General features: G+C 33.6%; 2 protein-coding genes across 2 annotated transcripts; one reads left to right on the top strand and one right to left on the bottom strand.

Moving 5' to 3' along the window:
• Nucleotides 1-2,336: 2,336 nt before the first annotated feature.
• Nucleotides 2,337-4,854, top strand: LOC133176802 (Rieske domain-containing protein-like). Its single transcript, XM_061311904.1, has 3 exons — nucleotides 2,337-2,409; nucleotides 2,535-2,720; nucleotides 3,934-4,854. The coding sequence occupies exons 1-3, from the start codon at nucleotides 2,361-2,363 to the stop codon at nucleotides 4,161-4,163; spliced, it is 465 nt and encodes a 154-aa protein (XP_061167888.1). The 5' UTR covers nucleotides 2,337-2,360; the 3' UTR covers nucleotides 4,164-4,854.
• Nucleotides 4,855-6,493: 1,639 nt separating this feature from the next.
• On the bottom strand, nucleotides 6,494-20,690 carry LOC133189177 (uncharacterized). The gene is made up of 10 exons (XM_061324588.1): nucleotides 20,554-20,690; nucleotides 16,614-16,764; nucleotides 15,492-15,644; nucleotides 14,111-14,346; nucleotides 13,864-13,964; nucleotides 13,071-13,121; nucleotides 12,747-12,863; nucleotides 12,391-12,511; nucleotides 9,464-9,561; nucleotides 6,494-9,004 (listed from the first exon to the last, which is right to left on the bottom strand). Exons 1-10 carry the CDS (start codon nucleotides 20,585-20,587, stop codon nucleotides 7,868-7,870), a joined length of 2,199 nt encoding a protein of 732 aa, XP_061180572.1. The 5' UTR covers nucleotides 20,588-20,690; the 3' UTR covers nucleotides 6,494-7,867.
• Nucleotides 20,691-21,564: the final 874 nt, after the last annotated feature.

Here is a 21,564-nt window from a genome sequence, read left to right as displayed (position 1 = left end):
AATCAAAATTCTTATTTCAAGTGGCAGAGTTTTTATTTCTCCAAATACATAATGCATTATGGCATTAATCATGGAAAGGCTGTTAATTAAAAGGACTTAAAAAACACACATTCAGGCATACATACATACAGATGGACAAAGTGATATGACCCTTAAATTTAGAACATGCTTTCTCTTCTAGTAAAAGTCTTAGTTTTTTAAAATAAGATTATGCATGCTTTAGTATATACTCTGATGTAAAGGCATTTCAGTTTTAAATGGATTTAATTAAAATCGAGCATTCTACATCTGTAGTATACCAATCACTGTCACCCATTTAGGTCCAAATCATCAAAGTTTTTCTTAATGAATTTCCATATTTCTTGTGATAGGCTGAGTCTGTAATTGGCTGAGTTAATAGTGGACTGAGTCAGTTATACTTATAGACTAAGATTATTTTCGGGAAGTTTCTAGTATGCCGGTCCCAAGAATCACGCGATTGCACATGAGCAGTTATTTCCCTTGCCGTTCAACAAAACGCATTCGATCGAGTGATTAGGGTTACTGTTAGGGTATATTGTTTTAAGATTGGAACTGTGTTATAAATCCACCCTTAAATCTTCACGACTTTGGGCTAATTCATGTAATTTTTGCTTACAAAAGGCACTGCCAAGTGCCTTTTGTGACCAAAAACTTGCATGAATCAGCCTAAAGTCGAACCGTGCCGATATACCATCTCATAGGAGTAAAGCATGAAATATGCAAAACTTAAACAAACCGTTAATTAAATATGGCATTGTATGCGATCTACGTCTTAGGGTTAGAGTATATATAGCTTGGATATTGTAACTGTTTTATATTCACCCATGCTCGCATCTATATCACTTTGGGCTTATTCATGCAATTTTTGCTTACAAAGAACAGGAAAGTTTTCCGAAACTTGGATGAATTAGCCTTGGTTTAATGTTGAAACATGCCCAACATTGTGCGCTAAGTTTTGGCAAGTAATTGGTAACTTACCCTTAACTTAAGCTCAATATCCTAACCTCATAATGTCCATATTCAGAATATTTTTTCTTTCAAATTAATGGTGATGCACAATTCAATCAACCAATTACTAGTAATTAGTTATCACTTGTTAAATCCCTGCATTTCTCACAAAATCTCCCAATTTTAGTAGCATTTCACTTCGAGTCCTATCAGTTACTTCTTCATCAGTCTTCATTACGTCAAAACACAAGTGACGCACGTCATGAATATTTATGAGATTATGTCAAAAACTGATCATGTGACCACATTCCTAAACAACGCAAAATGGAGTTTTATCTACTAAACAAGTACGTTATTTTACGAAACCGTTTAATTCTCATTTAAAAAACTGTTTAAAAACCAGTTTTTTAAACCCAATTTTTCACAAGGAACACGATTTTTGGCTCAATTTTGCGATTTGTGGCCTTTTTTTTTATCAATTTTGTCGATCGCTCACGCGTTCGTATTATATTGTACACTGCCTTTGGCGGCACCTATTTTAGCGCCATATCTATAGGGACCGGTATACTAGAAGTGTTCCTTATTTTCTTTACTTTCAGAAAAGTTGACAGGCATTTTTGTCTGTGACAGAGTGTTGAGATTTGTTGTATACCACTGGAAAAATACTTGTAGTCCAAGAGTTGACATACATGTATCTTAACTTAATTTAACATTCATTATTTTAGAATTGAGAGATTTTATTCAATATTAAGAGCCATAAAATTCTGCACACACACACAATCCTAAGACTAAGTTCATTTATGATTTTTAGTATGCTGAATTATTATTTTATTGAGAATGTGCTCATGATTAAAATTGCATCTTTATGTACCATTTTTGGCAGCTAAAAGTGAAAGTTATGGAAATGCCTTGAAACAAGGACATCAAAGTGATCGCAACTATGCCAGCACGCAGAGGAAATTCAAATTGAAATTGTCCCATATGCAAGTACAGATTTAACGAGCTTATTAAAAGTTAATGCTCATTTAAAGATAAAATCTTACTATGATGACACCATTCTAACCCTACAACAGCGTTCTAGTACCAGTGATATTATCTTATAACCTTTACCAGTTTCTCGCTCTTTTCTCAGTATTCCGGAACAATAATAAAATAAGAACCAAATCGTAAATCTAGCCCGATGTGCATACATTTTTTTTTTTTTTTTTTATTATTTTGATTCTTTTTCTTTATTTCAGTACATTAATATGTATGTATATGCTAAAACCGGTATTCCTTGCTTTTTACAATTTTATAAGTATACCTTTTCTTGTCATTTTCTTTTCTTAAATGTAATAACATCGGGATCAAGATTTATATTAGAAAAATGTAAACAAAAATGGGAGGGAAAAATGCAAGATGACCAGAAAATATACCTTCCCTTAGACATTAGCTTCCACGGTATTTTGTATAACGGATAATTAATAAAAAAAAAAGAAAATTAAGACTACATTAAGGAAAAAAAGGTAGAAATTGTAATCAACTTAATTTCTGTCAAGTACAGCATAGCATTTGATTTATTTCAGAACTTTATGACTGGTCAAAACCAGAGGAGAAATACCAGTGTATGCAGAGGACGGTCCAATTAAGGCCAGGTCTGAAGAGACAGAACAGTAAGACGGGAACCCTTGTATCATGTAACGAACAACAGATCGCCATCTTTAGGTACCACAACAAGGTGTATGCTATCAAGGAGAAATGTCCACATTTAGGTTAGTGATGGGAATCTGTAAGAATTTCATAATCGATGATCGGGTTACTCTATGTAACTAATTATCGATTATAATCGGACATTTACAAAGTCTATCAATTAAGTTAATTAAATGGTAAGAGTGGGTAAATGACTACTTTCTGCATATGTATTTGTTGTTTATTTTGCTGAATAAGAATAAATGGATATCATCTGAGTGTTTTATTGAGTGTGTATCTGTTTTTCTTTAATTTTTCTTCATACACTGTACAGATATAAAATGTACATTTTTACCCGGGAACATGCTTTGTTACCCAGGTATGGATACAATTCTGTTTTCTGGCCATTACGATACCCAAATAAGTTGATAGATAAGTTGCAGCTGGAATATTATGCTTGTTAAAAAAGATAATAAACCGATTAATCAGAATAAAAATTTTGTAATCGAGCGCTTGAATTATGCCAGCAATTGACTGATTTTCGATTATAATCGATGATTGGAAGTTTGGAACACCACTAATTTAGGTATATGAACAATTGATATGATTTACAGAGCAAGCTGCTGCTAGATATTATCTGATCAAAATAAATAAATGTCAGTATTTTTCAAAGTTATATTTTTTCTGCTTATATAGTTCTATTAATACTGGTGCTTATAAATTATCCCTAAAGTAAGTGTGGCGGTCAGACAGGTTTGATCGCCTTTGGCCAGATAGCTCAGTTGGTAGAGCACCTGACTAGAGTTTCAGGGGGCCTGGGTTCAAAGTCTGGTCTGGTCCCTCACATTTTTCTCCTCTCCTGTTACATTTGGTGCAGTGCCATGCCCTGGAAGTGACAGGTGAAAGACCTGCCAGGGAAGAGCCTGGGTTGGTATCTACAGGGGCCGAAGATCTTTAAGGAGGGAGGAATGTGGTGGTCAGACGGGTTTGATCGCCAATGGCCAGATAGTTCAGTTGGTAGAGCACCTGACTGGAGATTCAGGGGCCACGGGTTTGAATTCGGGTCTGGTCTGTCACATTTTTCTCCTCTCCTGTTACATAAGATAAAATTTAACATACACTTCATTAGATTTTCTTTGATATTCAAGTTTGTTCTTTAAATGGATCAACAAATTGCAATTAAAGATAGTCCAGATCAAATGGTGTGATAAGCATATAAACTTACTACAGAATACTTGGCTACTAAGACTAATATTGACAACTACATTGTATTACTTGAATTCTACTTTATTATAGGTGGTCCTCTCCATTTAGGGGACATAGAAGAACTCCCTGGGAATTCCCTGTGTGTGAGGTGTCCTTGGCACAGCTGGAGATTTGACCTTGACACAGGACAGCTAAAGCAACCTAAGCGACCTGGCATTTGTTCTGTTGTCTACCCTGTAATTGTCAAAGAAGATGGTGGACTCTTAGTTGGCTTTGATCAATTTGATCCAAAGTATTTCTCAGTGGATTCATCATTTTGAAATTGAAAGGAAAATTTGTGTTAGAGACTCAGGTTTGTTCTTTGTTTTACATCAAGATGTAATGGTATTTTTGATGTTTAAATAGGATTGGTGATAATAAGTATCTTTAGTCATGTTACTCTGGTATGACAGTATTTGTGATATTTTGTGATATTCACGACTTTTGCAGACACTTCTTAAAAAGTGAATTAAATTTAATTTACATAGTCCAAAAATGACATACTTCAAGTACATGTATATGAAGTTAAAGATTTCTGATTCAAAATTTTCATGTTAAGTCAGCTTTTTTGTCAATTTGAGTGTATAGAAGTATAATATGTTTCTTTTTTTTTTCCAGTTGTAACTTTTATTCATAAGCACTGACAAAATGGCTTTTGTTACTTAGATTTCTGTTACCAGTATTTTTTAACATTTTCTTTTTTTGTTTTATGTTTGCTTTTTATACTGGACGGTTTTACAGCCAGTGTGTTTTATTCTGTTTTTAAAAACCCATATATTTTTATTGCAATGCATTTTAATTTAATCAAATATTTTTGATAAACAATACACAATTTGAAAATTTTCACCATCAGTTTATATGGCTTTTACATCTTTGTTACTCTCTGGGTACAGTACATGGTAGTTTGTCATAAGTGTGAGATATAGCCATGCATATAAAGGATGTGAATAAAAACTTGTTTTAAATACACTTTGCAGTGGTTTTTACAATGTATTCTCAAAATACAATGTATATTGACTTTAGCCTTTTGGCTGCAATCTGACACTCAAATGAAAAAACAGGTCATTATTTGTATTTTTTATGTGTGTTTATATGTGAGGTGGTTGGATATGTTATAGTCAGCATTATTTACATTGTTACATTTAAGGAATAGTTTATTTGTAAATTTTTTATATTTCTTAATCAAGGGTCACAAATGACACTTTTGTCTTACAACACCATAGTTGTACATTAAGTGAATCACTGCAATAACATACCGGTGTTAAGCCATACATGTAATGGAATGCCTACCTCAACTGTTTTTTAGGGCCCCACAAGGATATGCAGGTGGTACAGTAATCACCATACCTTTCTGTCAGTCTATCTGTCATAATTCATAATTACTGTAATTCTTTCTTACATGTATATTTTAATTTTCCTTTTTTTAAAACTTTTTCCATTATCTATTTATCACAATCACACCCCTCCTATCCATCGTTAGAACTTTGTACGGCCCAAGCTGATTGGTCAATTTTTATATTCTTTATAGTGTTTCATATTATCAGTATTATTATAGACGCATCTTTTTTTTTTAAGAATAAAATATAATTTAAACAACAAAATGCTTTTAGAAATCAGTACATTTATTTCATGAAAGAAGTTTGAATTATGAATTTAATTCTATGATAAAAGTTGTTCTAATTGTGCTTTAATTAAAGCAGATCTTGAATCAGCTTATTTCAATCTTGACCTGGGACAGTTTAATATAAATAGTTTGTCAGTTAAAAAAAAATCTTGGGTTGTTTATAGATTTGCAATATGAAAACTGTTGAAGTTAAATGTTTGCCCTAGATTTATACTTTAACATACTCGTACAGAATGCACTTAAATAATTAACTTGCATTTTTATGTTCTTTCTTTGGAAACAATATTTGTATAAATTACTTTGTACAAGGATTAAGAAAATCAGACTTAAAGACAAACAAAAAGCATAAACTGTACCCCTCATCAAAATGCAGGACAATAATACTTGTATGCAATGCAAAACATTTTGACCTGCAAACATCACATCTACAGATGAGTTTGAGGATACAAATAGCATGGAAAGCTCAAGGCTATTTGTAAGAACTTGCATATTTTTTAACCATTCCTAGATTTTGAGGTCACTTGGTCCAAGATCGACTTTTCATCAGTCTAAGGAAGCTTGAAAATCAGCTGATCTTATTCAGATTGCATTTTTCATTGACGAGCATGGGAATCTTAACAATGTCAGTTTTCAGGTTAATTTTTTTAATAATCTGAGCATATAATGGTATTAATGTCAGAATACTTTGTTAAGTCTTTGTGAAATATTGTGTCCTTGTTTGAGAGATGTTTTGACTACAATAAAAATAATATTTAGCAATGTTGTATAATCAGTGGGAATATTTAATTGCTTAAGAAGTTCTAGATAAAGCATAATTGTTATTGGATGAAAGTTCCTGACATAGGAATGACCATATACATGGCTACTACCATTGTGTTCCACAGTTCACATTTAATATATTATAAATAAGAAGGAACTTGTATCTATTCAAATCACATAGATCACAACATCTAAGATATATATAGCAGCTTGATAGAGACAGAAGAGTGTGTTAAAAGTTCTATTTTAATAGTATATATCCATTACATAATCAACAATAATAACATAAACAAACAGAATTTTCCTATGCTAATCTGCCATAATAACGGCTGCCACTATAATGCTACCAGCATGGAGGGTATATATTACTTGCCACCATCCTTGCCAATCTTTTGATTTTTTTTCCTAAAATGAGGTTAAAGGACCACTGAATTTCAAAGGACAAAATAAATACATTGTGTATAAGAACTTTACAGCATATCATTGCTCATCAAATATTGAAGGTATCTGCTAAGAACTGCAAATCCTGTCTAAAAAAAAAAAACAACAAAAAATACTTCGCATTTCTTACAAAACAGGTCCATTCAAAGGGAGCAAAGCCACCTAGCTGAGTTTAATCCTATAGTAAGCTAAAGCATCAAAGGCACAAAAAACTGAAAAAAATCTACCTTGCATTTTTCTTACTCTCATTTTCCTACAGGTTCCCAAAAATGACTTATGTAGAACCTTTGCCTTGAGATGAAATATATGTATCACAAAAAATAAGGCAAATTGATTTAATGTCACAGACCAATAAACTTAACAAACAATGCTGAGCAGAATATCAGGATCGAGGAACATCTTAATAAAAGAAGGCAATATTGTCAAGGAAAAGGAACAAAAGATGATCATACCATTTTCAGAGTTTTATGTCAGAAAATTTGCACGAAAATGTGTCTCAAATACTGAAATTAAAGAGGTTGAAATTCTTCTAAAAACGCACATTATCAAGTACACTGTATTATAAAGGACAGTACAATGTATTTTTGAAACCGTCATAATGAAAAATTCCAACCTCTTCAATTTCAGTATTTGATACACGTTTTAATGTAAATCTCCAAAAAAGTAACACAAGCTAATCCTACTTGCATTCACATACAGTACCCGTTTCAATGTAATAACCATTTTGAAAAAGAACTAAAAAGACTAATAATGTAAGAAAGCATACATATAAGTGTTGAATGCCTCTGTCAATCAAGTATAGAATCTTTGGATATTGATATACAGTATTACATGTATAATGGGGTCATGATTTGCACTGTTTTAATACGCCGTGCTCATTATACCCGTGTTAATTTTCAAATGAATGCTACCTTTAACATACCTTAAATATAATAAGCAATCATAACAGAAAGATTATGTAAATGCACATGCTGAGTTATAAAGTAATATTAAGTCAACATATTATATCACAAGAGATTTAGGAAGCTCTATATAACATTAAATTTTCCCACTACCAAGTACTTGTATATATACCATGGAATAATGTACATTTATAAAGAAAGTGATGAAAATATCTTTTACTTTGTACAGTTACTTCTAGATAATAATTGAAGAATATAATCAGCGTGACTCTTCACTGGAACTTTCATCTGAACTTTCTGAGCTTGTATCAGCCACTCTGATGGCGAAGATTCTGGCATCGTATGACGGTTTTAATCGGTGTCGGTACGCAATTCTGGGCATCTCAGCAGATGCTGGACGACTGTCTTTAGACTCATTGAAAAACTTTTCCCTTATCAGATTAGCTGGAGCAGATGGTCTTTGGGGCAATTTTTTCTGTGCTAAAAATCCATAGGGTCGAGGATTCAGTGGGTTTAGGGGAGGTTTTCCATTTCTTTGGCTTTGAGGGAGCGGGGGCTTGGGGTGTGATTTAAGAAAATTTTCCCTGTTCATTTTGTTTTCTGAATTGTCCTCTACCTGTTGACTAGACTTTGAACCATTCCTTACTCCATTAGAGACAGAGTGATTGGCATGGGATATTTTCCCATCCTTGTATTTTAGCACCATATTGTCAGCAGCTTTACGATCAAATTTTGAATCACTGGCTGATTTTCGAATTTCAGTCACTTTCTGATCTTTTTTATTGCTTGCCTCTTTCTCATTTATGGATTTTGCAGAGTTTGATCTCTGTAGTGGAGGGCGACTAGCACCAGCTATATTAGATTTCAAACTTCTATCAGAAACAGTCCTTCGTATAGACTTTTCTTTGGCTGGCTTCCCTTTTATAGAGTCGGGTGTGTTGGATCTAGTACGTACACTGACTTTGTCAAAGCGTGTAGCTACCTGATTGACTTCACTTGTTACTTTTGTAGCAGTAGCATGATTCCGTGTTTTTCCTACAGCTCTCTCTGATCTGGTTGTTAGCGGTGAACTTGTGCTGTAGTTCCTTTTTCCATTCACTCCAGGTTTGCCATTCCTTTTCAGGTCAAGGTCATTTTTACTGCCTCCTTTTGGGGCACTCCTTGTCACACCTAGTCCTTTTCTGTAATTGTTGTTCTTGCGAATATTTTTTGGTCTTTCATCTTCGTCGGAGGATTCTGATTCTGTCTCTGAAGCTTCTGATGAGCTCTCAGATTCTGAGCTGAATAAATCAAGTTTAGCTGGCTGTCTCCAAAGTCTAATTGGTGGATCTTTAGGGGGTGGAGGGGGTGGTCTTTGCTGCATTTCTTTCATTTTCTTTGCGTAGTCTGGCGAGCACTGAAGAAGCAGAAAAACTGGTTTACATGCATTCTATGAAAGTATTTCTACATCAAAATAAAAAACAGTTGTAATTTTTCTAAATGCATACATTTCCATATTTATATTACGTACATTGAAAAAAAGATATATAACATACAGTCAAACCTCATTATCTCAAACTTGATGGGACAGAGAAAAAACTTTGAGATATCCAATGGTTCAAGATATCAAGGTTAAAATACATAAAAAAGTGACTGGGAATTCCAACTTACTTCAGCATATGCATGGTACTGAGATATCAGTGTTTGAGATAACAAAGTTCAACTGTACATTGTACACATGTACTGGCTGATAGAACACCTACATTGTACACGTTCTGGTACAACATATCTTTTAAATTCTTGATTGATTATATCTCACTTATCAAGTGATTATCATTTTTCCTTTCTCAAAGGTAAACATTTTTAGTAGACTTACTAAAACAAATCTGCCCTCCTCTTTGGTAATAAGTTCCACCATTTCATCTTTCCATCCCAATAGGTCTGTGAACTTCTGAGCACTGTTAATGAGGTCACCTGAAACAATTTCTCATACTTTAAAAACAAAATTCTGTCCTTTCAAAAATTTCACCAATCTGTGAATTAAGAATATGAAATGTAAAATTCATTTGATATAGCCTTAGGACTATGATTGGATAATTCTTTAATCAACTACATAGATATACTGTACGTGTACATTAATTGGGGTATTCAAAATTTGGCGCAATCACTGGGTATTGAGTTGTTGGCGTACTCATGAATTAGCGCTACACACAAACTTGCCATATATTGTATTTATAAATGATTTATTAGTGGTATTCATGAATTAGTGCATTGTTGTCCGCGCCAAAGCCGCTAAAATATGAAGCCCGCTATTTTAAGTACACATGCAGTATTTTTGCACATTGACTTGACTAATTGAAGCCATGCATGAGATTTTTAAGACTGTTTCTTTATATATATTCCTGTAATCTCCAACTGTAATCAAAACCTGTAGGCCTTGATTTGTATACTCTTGAATATCTATCTTAATGGATACATCAACATAAATTTTAATATATGTATGAGTAAATGTGGCCATACTGTTCTTTAGAAGAATTTTCTATTATGTCTAAAATCATCCTATTTAAAACTTTGAACCCCTATTGCAGCCATATTCTAGCTTCTGTGGCAATGACTTGACTATGGTAATTTTCAATTTAAACAACACAGTGAAATTTTTATGCTGCAAGTTTTTTTCCCTGATCATGTGGTTATTGAGAACAAGAGGCCCAGGGGCCACATCGCTCACCTGAGCACTCTGGCTAGGAAAAAGCAGAAATCAGTTGAGTCTTGAAAAGTTTTGATATAAAAGTGGTTTGGGGGGGGGGGGGGTAATTTGAACTTGAATCTATACTTCAAAGGGATGCTTTTGAATTAATATGACAAATAATGGCTATGCTGTTCTTAGGAAGACAAATTTTATTGATATATCATTTGTATTCCTTTGTATAACTATGATCCCCTGTTATGGCCCCTCTATTCTCCTGGGGGGGGGGGCATGATTTGAACAAAATTTGAATCTACATTACCTGAGGATGCTTGCATTTAAATATGACTAATTATTGCTTTGCTGTTCTTCAGAAGAAGATTTTAAAAGGCTTGCTTTTTCCTATGTATTCCTATGTAAAACTTTGATCGCCCATTGTGGCCCCACCCTACCCCTGGAGGGTCATGATTTAAACAAACTTGAATCTACACTTCCTGAGGATGCACCCATAAAAAAAAAAATCATGGCTTTGCTGTTCTTGAGAAAAAGATTTTTACAAATTTTTCCTATGTATTTTACAGTGCAGGAAACTAATTTTGTTACAGCATCGATGCTGATTTGAATGCTTCCTTTGCTTGCTGATTTGAATGCTTCCTTTGCTTGCTGATTTAATGCTAGTAATCCTTATCCTGATTCTGTTTTATAATTAGGTCAATGCTACCGGAAGTAGCATCATGCTACCGGAAGTAGATAATGAATTTCAGCATTGCCGTTTAAAGCAATAAAAGTGCCTTTTACAATTATTTGATCATAATATCTCACTATGTATCAATAATGTGAATACTTTAACCAATATTCTTTCTTTCTTTTTTAATTTTTTACTGAATTAAAACTCATTGATTTTCTGATGCTAGTAGGATAATGCTGATTTTATGTAGGTCAATGCTGGTTTTATCCTTTGCTTGCTGATGCTGATCCTGGTAATGCTGTTTTTTAAATGCTGATGCTGATGCTAGCTCGATCCCGACGCTACTAATGCTTATGCTGGTTTATGTAACAAAATTAGTTCCCTGCGCTGTATGTAAAACTTTGATCACCCATTGTGGCTCCACCTTACCCCCGGGGGTCATGATTGGAACAAACTTGAACCTGCACTACTTGAGGATGCTTCCATGTAAATATGACCAATCATGGCTTTGTTGTTCTTGTGAAAAAGATTTTTACAGATTTTTCCTATGTATTCTTATTTAAAACTTGGATCGCCCATTGTGGCTCCACCCTACCCCCGGGGGTCATGATTGGAACAAACTTGAATCTACACTACCTGAGGATGCTTCCATATAAATATGACCAATCATGGCTTTGCTGTTCTTGAGAAGAAGATTTTTAAAGAGTTTTCCTATATATTCCTATGTAAAACTTTGATCGCCCATTGTGGCCCCACCCTACCCCCCGGGGGTCATGATTGGAATAAACTTGAATCTAACTACCTGAGGATGCTTCCATATAAGTTTCATATTTCCAAGCACAGTGGTTCTTGAGAAGAAGATTTTTAAATGATGCCATTAATTTTTCATGAATTCATGATTATCTCCCCTTGGAAGAAGGTGTGGCCCTTCATTTGAACAAACTTGAACCCCCTTCACCCAAAGATACTCTGTGCCAAGTTTGGTTGAAATTGGCCCAGTAGTTCTGGAGAAGAAGATGAAATTGTGAAAAGTTTACAACGACAACAATGCCGACGACGACGACAACGACGACAGACAACGGACAAATTTTGATCAGAAAAGCTCACTTGAGCCTTCGGCTCAGGTGAGCTAAAAAAGATGTTTAACGGACCCACTCCCCCCTTCTCCTTTTGTGACCACATTCCCTTGAATGGAATGCATGGGCCTTCATTTATAAAAAAAAAAACCTCCTGCATATAAGAATGCTTTGCATCAAGTTTGGTTGATGAGTTAATCCTGTGGTTCAGAAGACAATTTCAAAAATGATAAAAGTTAATGACAACAGATACAACATACAAACTTTGATTAGAAAAGCTAACTTGAACCTCTGGCTCAGGTGAACTTGGAAAACAATTCCTAAAACATTAAAACTGATAGTGTTTTAGTAACCTGGTGAAATGAAGTCCTGAGCTCGTCTCTGATATTTGAATGGTCCTACGGCATGCATGTTAAACAAGACACGAGGTACCCCCCACTTCACCGAGTCAATGATCCCAGCAAATGGCTGAACCTGAAATACATAACATAGTCATGGATTCCTTAATATAGTTATCCTTTTTTATCTTCAAAATTAATAAAAAAAATGATCAATAAAAATCATAAATTCAAAAGAAAATCCAATCAACAGTTTTCCAGAAAACCAAACAACAGATTCCTGCAAAGTGATCCCTAAGTGTTAATTACTCTACTTTGCAGGTGACAGGAAGTTAAGATTTCATGAGTAAAGCAACTGTTCATCAACAAACCTCTAATGATGTCCCCATGACAATGATCAGATCAGCCTGAAGCATGTCCCTCATGTAAAAATAAAATCTTTTGGGTAAGTCTTCTCCAAAAAATGTTATATCAGGTTTCACAACTCCCTGAAAATATATGTATCTAAGTACTCATCTGTGTATTCTCTGCTATATGACTTCTTTTAGCTAGGAAATTACAAAATATCATACATGTAATTTTATTCTCTTCTCAAAACTAATATTAAAAGATTATCAAGAACTTCAAAATTTGAAATGTATGTGTGTTTCCTTAGTAACCAATTAAACAAAATTTATTTAAATGGAAATGCATACCATACATCCTGGTTTTTTGCACCTTGGTATTTTATCAGAAAATATTGCTCCCTAAAAAAGATGTTGTTATTAGTTACTTCTTGGCATAATTTCAAAATCCATCACACACTTTACTAGTTAATTTCTGAATCCTTTGCACTGTATATCCATATTTTATTGTTTCTGTGAATTAGTGGTCATTATCTGCGCATGCGCTGGATACTGCATATTTAGCTATGAATGTACATAAGAGCACAAAGGATAACCATATATATTACAGTAAAACTTGTTTAGTACAAACATGGATATAGCTAATTTTTGGATATAGAGAAGTTTTTCGTGATCCCAATCACTCTGATAAAACGAATTTACAGATATATCAAACTGATTTTGTATCCCACAGAGGTTAAAACTAACGAAATTTACATCTTTTATAGCAATTTTTTAAAGATTTCAAAATTTGAAATATTGAACTTACATAATTTTTCATAAATATTTCATAAATATTTATATTTAAAATGCAATTCATCAGAAAAATTTAGTACTCCATGGTAAATTTTGTGATATTTCCCTGATCATATTCAGAAGTCAAATTTGAAGGAAAACATGTTTACATGTATTGCCCTATATATACTTTAACAAATTCATTATATGGATTGAACAAAATACATATATAGTGAAGTAAATTCACAGGTCCCCAGGACTTCACTATAACCAAGTTTTACTGTCAATGGCACAGAACTAAAATACAAGTAAAATATTTCTGTCATTTTAAAAGTTACATTATATCCCCTAATGAAAGGAAGAGACTTACTTTGATTTCCTCTTTGTCATGTTTCTGTCTACATATAAGGCATGTGGCCTCAGAAAATGTGCCATGGGCCTCCACCATTTTTTCAGGAGGTAAGCCAGCAACTGTAACACATATGGTTTACAACTTCAGCCGATCATTGCAGAATTTTATTAAGTTAATACATTCACTTGGTATCCTTCAAGATTTTTTAACTTATGATGCTTTAAATACAATAAATATACATGAAATCATAAGTTGTAATTCTTACTTCTCTCAAGGCCATCAATATTTTGTGTGTACATGCGGAGTAACATCCCCTTGTCATGTAAAAGGCGTACAAAATAATGTATGTAATTAGGTCTATATTTTCCAGTGGGATACAGTTCTTTGGCAAGAGTGAAGAAAGGCTTTGGATTGTGATGGAAGAATTCTATGTCAAAGATGGCTTCTGGGTAGGGAATTCTGTATTGCTGGAGGTTGTCATAGAGACCAGTGCCAGGAGTCCTATAGGAAGATGAAGACAGTACAGAAATATCTGACATGCACACAAATACTAGTACTGTTGATTGTGGTTTCAGCAACAGAGTAGAACATTTCTCATCAAGTCAAGGTGAGTAGTTAATTACTTAATTATTTCATTTCTAGTCTGGGTGTTGGCTTGTACATGTGTACCGGGTAAATGTTTTATTTTAAATTTTTCCAGATCACGGGAGAACAAGATATGCTCAAGAATGATGCCCTTCCAATTTTATAGGGGAGTAACAAGGTCCAATTTGACCTTTAACCTTGACATATATGATCTTGCCAAATGCAAAGTTGATCCAAAAGTTGAGTCCAGCTGTCAAGGTAAAATACTGTACACAGAAAGCCACAATCTCCCTTACAGAATTGTCATGTGTTCCCCTCTCAGACACCTCTGCAATTGGCCCACGTCAAGATTATTGAAATAAGGTAAAAAACATGATCTTCCAAGGATTATTTCAAATTAAACTAATAGTTCTAGATCTACTTAGTAAATACATACCTTAAAAGACAAACATTAGTGAAGGAATTTAATCATAATGAATTAAAACAAACACACTATTTCTTGCTTAACACAGTGATAAACACAAGCCAAAGACAGAGCCAGAGGTGAATGTATGAGCCGATGGTAGAAAGTGGGAAAGCCACCAAAACTACATGTAATATTCTGTTTGAAAATACCGTCTCCCATTGCTGTTATATTGTTTTATCACTCCCAAGCAATAATTCTATTTTTTTTGTTTCTGTTACAGAAACAATAGCAAGCATTTTAGTTATTTTGATATCATAATAATGAAAGCTAAGACCTCATACTACATGTACTGGGTTGTGTGTGATCATGATCCACACAATAAAAGGAGACACATAGTATGAAGAAATTCAGTTGTGCAATAGGAAGAAAAGGTTCCATTATGTGTACTCATTAGTTACAGCATTTTCTCTAATTCTCATTCCTTAATAATGACCGAAAGACACTTCAAAATCCTTGTGTCTTTTTATAAAAAAAAAAAATTGATTAAGGATTTCATGATTAAGGGGAAGAAAACATTCTCAGAAAATGCTTAATATACAGAAACAATAACAGGTAATGAATAGATATGGAGTAAAAAAAAAAAACGGTTTTCTACCTGAAGTCTGGAATCCCACTTGGGGTACTGATACCAGCTCCTGCCACCACTACAATGTTCTGGAATGCATCACTCTTTATTGCTATGGCAACATCCTCCAAAGATTTCACTTTGGTCTTGTCACTGTTTCCTCCAACTGTAAATATTCCTCTCCTGTAAAAGTGACAGTCATGTACATTAGAGCTATCCTGCAATAATGATATATGGGCAAGTTACACGTACATTATTTTGAAAACATAGACTGCATAACAATACAAACTGAAATACCTAAATTATATATCTTCTATTACAAGGGCAGATCTAGAGAGAGGTGGGGGTGGGTGTCTGGACCCCTTGGAATTTTCTTAATTATTAAATGTCACACTCTCCTCTTAAAATGGTAAGGAGAGTCAGGTATCTGAAGTTGATTCGATATGCAAGAGCATACTATACGTATGAACAATTTCTAAAATGAGGTAAGTTATTGACAAACAAGCTGATGAAACAATAATATCAATGGTCTCATTTAAAGTCATCATTTCGTAAGTTCTATGGCCGATACAATGACCTTGTCAGCAAATACAATCTATCATTAAGCCATATGCTGACTGACGTTTTTCATACTAATTTTAGGCCATTTTTTGCACACTGAATTGTTGATAGATTTTTCCGTTATTTACTGATCATGATAAGGAGCACACGGTGGGTGTGACCGGTGGGTAGTGGATGCTCACTCCTCTATGGCACCTGATCCCACCTCTGATGTTTTTGCAGGTCTGTGTTTGCTTTGCTCCTGATTTGTATTGTTTTAATGGACTTTGAGCTTGAATACCGTTCGTTATCTCCATATTTCACTTAAGAAAGTGTCTTCTCCTACCCCCCCCCCCCCTCCCCCAATTTTAAAATATCTAATAAAACATAGTAAGACTCCTAGTTTCACTGAATTGATAAGCTGTCATAAGCAATGCTTATGAACTGTTCTTTTTTTTCCTTCTGCTCTGCAAGTGACACAAAAATTTGCTACAACCATCTGTATTTTGTACAAGTATTATATGATCCATGTTACAAAACTTCCTGGTTTGGACTCAGATGTACTGAGCATGTAAAAAAGGAATTTAAAAATTATATCAACCGTCCACTTACCTGTCCTTCACTCTGTTGTTACGGACTCCCCTCATGCCATTAGCGGACTCTGTCTGGACTTTATACACAGGACTACTCTGTGACTGGAATGTCCTGAGCTGTGACCTTGGACCCTTGAGTCCGGTGCCACTGCCCAATGGCAGAGGTTTTACTGAAAGATATAATTCCTCAAATTCACCAACACATTCCAAATGTACAGGTTTTGTATCTTCAATGTAAATATTTGCTTAAATACATGTCTGAGGAATACAATGTTTGTGGGGTTATAACTTCTGCAAACATTTCAGTGTCTGGCTACAAATTTGAATCTATACAAAAGAAAACCAATTGAAGAATTTATGAGGATGCCAACTTCTACTTTGACAATAGTATGCATGCTGCATGTTGACAGAATTAACAGACCTGCAATTAAAGGTTATCAAAGAGAATCAATATTCCAGATCCTGTAGGAAAGCATTACATTTGAATGAGGAAGGACTCACACAGTAAATCTATGAATAATCCATGGTGACCAGAAAATGTGTTCATTCGATAACTCTCATAAAAACCCCATGATAGACATTAGATACCAAAAATCAATTAGTCTCTTCAAAACCCAAACTAAGCAGATGTAGTCAAGTATAGCAATATTTAAAGGCAAGTTCAGTTTTTGACCTTTAACTTGACTGGCTGCACTGCTGACAATTTTTCCTTTGAAATGAATGTGGTTAAGATATTCTTTGAATTCAATGTTGCTTCTTATTTTAACACTGTAGTCATAAGTCAACCATGTTTGCAGTTAAAGGGAATGATTTAGCAATTTAAAAGTCTACTTCAATAAAACCATTACCAAACACTTGTTTAAAGTTGTCTTAGGATTTCAATCCATTGTAATCTAAAATTGAATGTGCATGTTTTGTTTATGTCTTTCTCCAACCTTCAAATGATACTTTTATTTGTGTGTGTAGAATTTCCAACACCATTAAAATTTATGCCAATGCCCTAACCAGGATTCTGAAATACTTTTCATTTTTCCTTTATTTAAATCTCAAAGTTGTCGCAGTTTCACTTTCCGCGAAAAAATTCCTGCTTTTCCGTGACAAGTTTTACTGCTTTTCTGCGATTATAATTTTAAGCTTTTCTGAGACCTTTTTTCGTACCTATTCTGTTACCCATGCAGGTAAAACATGTTGCCCCCTGCTAACTAGTAACGGGGAGGTGGAAGTAGGATTTTAAGCAGTAGGATCTCATAACTGAGGTGTTGTGAGTATTTTTCGTTTTCACCACGGCAATTCCTTCAGTATCAGTTGTAATCATGGCTTTGCAGATGTTATTAACACAGCATCAGTATCACACATCCCCACTCTTTAAAACATTTACTTTTCTGTATGTAAATCCATTGTAGATTATACATTTGTTCCCCCGATTCATTTCTGTATCAACAATTTAAAACATCTAAAACTTATCACCGACCTGTGTGAAATGTGAGATTCATTCAATTTTTATCACCATGTGTAAGTACTCACTACCGAGTAGAAAACTTTTGGAAATACAGGTAAATATTGGCAACTGTTTGATGTAAATTGCTAAGCGTGACCATTTAAAAATCGCAGAATGGATCTAAAAAAAGGAGATAACACATAACATATAGTAAAAACCAATCGCAGAAAAGCAGTATAAAGTAGTCAAGGAAAAGCAACAAGGTTCCAAAAATAAAATCGTGGAAAAGCAGGTCAGCCAAAATTGTCCTACACTGTATATATTGAAAGAAGTAACCATCACATTTGTGCCAGTTTTTTTGAAACTGACATTTAGAAATTTAAAATTTTGTATACAGTTTTACCACAAATATACCAATAAAATATGCTGATGCTAAAAATGATGATCTTTTAAAAATTGTAGTCAGGATATTTTACTATTTTTATCTTGAATTCAGTAAGAAAAAGATATAGGTACATTATACATGCTGCATGTGTGGTAATAATTTTCAATACAGAACAACATAATTAATAAATTATGACAACTTTTTTACCCCTTAGATCTCTTCTAAACATAAATTTATTAATCTGTATCTTTTTTATTTATACATAATTTTGTTCACAAAAAGTGAATGGGATTGGGCAGCAGAACTAGACTATATCAGCCCTCTCCCTACATCAGGGCCAAGCTGAATACACACTATAAGTATATTAATTCATTAAACAAACATTCTAGAAAGAAAAACAAGAAAAGAGAAGGAAACAATACAGTGGTCTATTTATAAATTCATTTTAACTATCCAGCAGCTAAAAAGAAATTACAAAAATCGAATATTTAATTTCAAACATGTCTAAAACTTATCTGAGGTTTTAATTGCACATGCTCTTTTGTTAAAAATGTTTTCAACATACATGCATGGGCATAAAAGAAACTTAGATATAAAATAGCAACAATATTTCCATTTATTGGTTATCAGGTGTGATTATTTAAAAAGAATAAAGTAATATACAAATATCTGCAAACCCAGATGTGTCAGCACTTTTAATTTTGAAATGAATTTAAAGCCAAGAAAGCTGTAGAAGCACACATATGAAAATCCACCATAAATACTCGTATTTGCTGATTTCAATACCAATTTCCTTAAAACATGAGTCATGGTCTTGAAAAATAAGATAAGATCCACCCTCCCAAAAAATTAAATGTGTTTCTCAGTATCATAACCATGATAACCAAAAAAAAAAAAAAAAAAGAAAGAAAGAAAGAAAGAGAGATTGTAAACATGTTTCTGAATGAAAGCTAAGAAAATTTCTATTACATTTGAATAATTTTAATGGCATGGCTTTAAACTTGCACTTGTCACTTTGAAATTTCCATTGTAGTTTTCATCTAGACAAACTGAGATTAAAATCTAAGGTAAATAAATGCTGATCATCTATTCCAGGACTTGTGCAAGTGTTGGATTGAATGTTAGTACATATTAGGCTGCAATTGTGAAATTATTTTTTTTTTACAAGCCATTTGGTATTTTGAGTACTTTTACTAAAAAATTACAATCTTTTGTTTATAAGGGTAGATAAATGTATAAGATGGAACTAACACATTTATCAGTAGTCTTAATTTGATTTTGAAATATTGAGTTGCATGACATTTACCGGATATGTTAAATGGACCAGCCAATTTTGTGTGGATTGCATTAGATTTCTGGAAAATATGACGAAACATGCATTTTTTTTTGGTTGGATATCCACCACTGATCTCGCTGCTCATGCAGATTCAGCCATCACAAGTGATAGCCAAGATCAGGTACAGGTATTCAATATATTATTTTCTTTGGTGTATCCAAGACATTATTTGTATTAGGAGTGTATTACTCTAAAAAGCTGCAATGGTGGCAATATGATAGACTTTTTAATAACACATTATAAGTTTATATGCAGTGATGTTGGAATTAAATGTCATATCTAACTCATAAAGTCAGGGACCCATATATAATATATAGGTCCCTGAAAAAGTCAAGCAATTCATATCCTGCTCCCAGAAGTCAATGAGTTAATCATTAATCATGCTGTAGAAACACTTTCTTTGTGGACCTTTATGGCACTAATGCATGCAAAATTTTCTATGTACGTAAAAGATAATTATAAATAAATTCGAAATCGAAAATTGGAGAATTGAATCATTTGCTCAAGATTCTAATCATATCAAAGGAAGAAATTATTCTATCATTAAAGATACCAAACGATCAAGTGGAATACACGATTCAAGTGCACATATGTCAGTAATAACATTAATCCGAGATTCCTCTGACTCTAACCCCTGCTTTTATATTTTGACATGTGCAGGGGAGAGTCTCTCCCCTGCACATGTCAAAATATAAAAGCAGGGGTTAGAGTCAGAGGAATCTCGGATTATAATAACATTATCTAGGCCAGAAGGACTGCCCGACATTTGCTAAGATTGTGACAAATGTAGCGAGACCTACCTTTACTAACAGCTGTCATAATGACTTTTAACATTTTAATAACATTTTCCTGGATTTGTCATTGTTACATATTGTAAATATTTTAATATATTTACAACTTTTACAAGAAGGACAAAGTTTATCAAACATTCGCCATGTTTAGCTTGGATACTGACTACAGTTACCTTCTTTTAGGAAGAGTTCCGAATCGTTGAAAAGGGGTGGAATCAAAACATGAAATATAGAGATTAAAAAAAATTAAAAAAAAAAAAAAAGAAGAAGAAGAAGAAGAAGAAAACAATTTTATTGTGATTTACAGTTTGTATCTCTTAAGATAGTTCATTACTTGATATTTTCAATCTATTTATGTGTTTTTTCTTTAGCTTGTGGATTTAATATTATTTTCAATTGTGTTCCAAGATGGCATTGGCCCGATTTGGACAACGGTTTTACACTAGTTTTCAAATACATGTAATATATGTACATGTATAATATTATAAGGACAGATGAGACTACACACTTTTTAAATTTTTATGCCCCCGTAATCGAAGATTTGGTGGCATATAGTTTTTGGTCTGTCCATCCGTCTGTCTGTCTGTTAATCCGTTTTGTCAGCAACAACTTTAACCTTTCCCATAACTTTTAAATGGTTGTTGCTAAGGCTTTCATATTTCGCATGTGTATTCCTTGTGACAAGACCTTTCTACCTATATTTTTTACCTTTTGACCTTAACCTTTGAGTTTGGTCTACTTTTGAAAAACTTTAACCCTTGTCATGACTTTTGCATGAACGGTGGATGCTGGGCCTTTCATGTATCACATGTGTATTCCTTTCTTTGGGTACCAATAATTTTTTTACCTCATGACCTTGACCATCGAGTTTTACCAGTGACCTATATAATAAGTATATAGGTCCCTGGTTTTACCTACATTTGAAAAAACAAAACAAAACAAAAAACTTTTGAATGGTTGCTGCTAGGGGCTTTCATTTCTCACTTACGCATTCTTTGTGGTAAGACTTTTCCTTTGGTA

Source organism: Saccostrea echinata, unplaced genomic scaffold (genome assembly GCF_033153115.1).
Source record: "Saccostrea echinata isolate AGI-Se365-2 ecotype Australia unplaced genomic scaffold, CSIRO_AGI_Sech_v1 ptg000001l, whole genome shotgun sequence".
NCBI classification, from domain to species: Eukaryota; Metazoa; Mollusca; class Bivalvia; order Ostreida; family Ostreidae; genus Saccostrea; species Saccostrea echinata.
Note: the sequence above shows the minus strand (reverse complement) of the source record. Positions and strands in the feature narration are given on the sequence as shown.

What these genes read in the sequence shown, in the direction of transcription:
- LOC133176802 (XM_061311904.1), top strand. Translation starts at nt 2,361, where the DNA reads ATGCAAGATGACCAGAAAATATACCTTCCCTTAGACATTAGCTTCCAC. An exon ending in CTTAGACATTAGCTTCCACG is followed by an intron (nt 2,410 to 2,534) that starts GTATTTTGTATA and finishes GATTTATTTCAG; the next exon opens with AACTTTATGACTGGTCAAAA. An exon ending in GGAGAAATGTCCACATTTAG is followed by an intron (nt 2,721 to 3,933) that starts GTTAGTGATGGG and finishes ACTTTATTATAG; the next exon opens with GTGGTCCTCTCCATTTAGGG.
- LOC133189177 (XM_061324588.1), bottom strand. Translation starts at nt 20,587, where the DNA reads ATGTTAAAAGTCATTATGACAGCTGTTAGTAAAG. An exon ending in GCAAAAAACCAGGATGTATG is followed by an intron (nt 12,864 to 13,070) that starts GTATGCATTTCC and finishes ATATATTTTCAG; the next exon opens with GGAGTTGTGAAACCTGATAT. An exon ending in TCATGGGGACATCATTAGAG is followed by an intron (nt 12,512 to 12,746) that starts GTTTGTTGATGA and finishes TATGTATTTCAG; the next exon opens with GTTCAGCCATTTGCTGGGAT.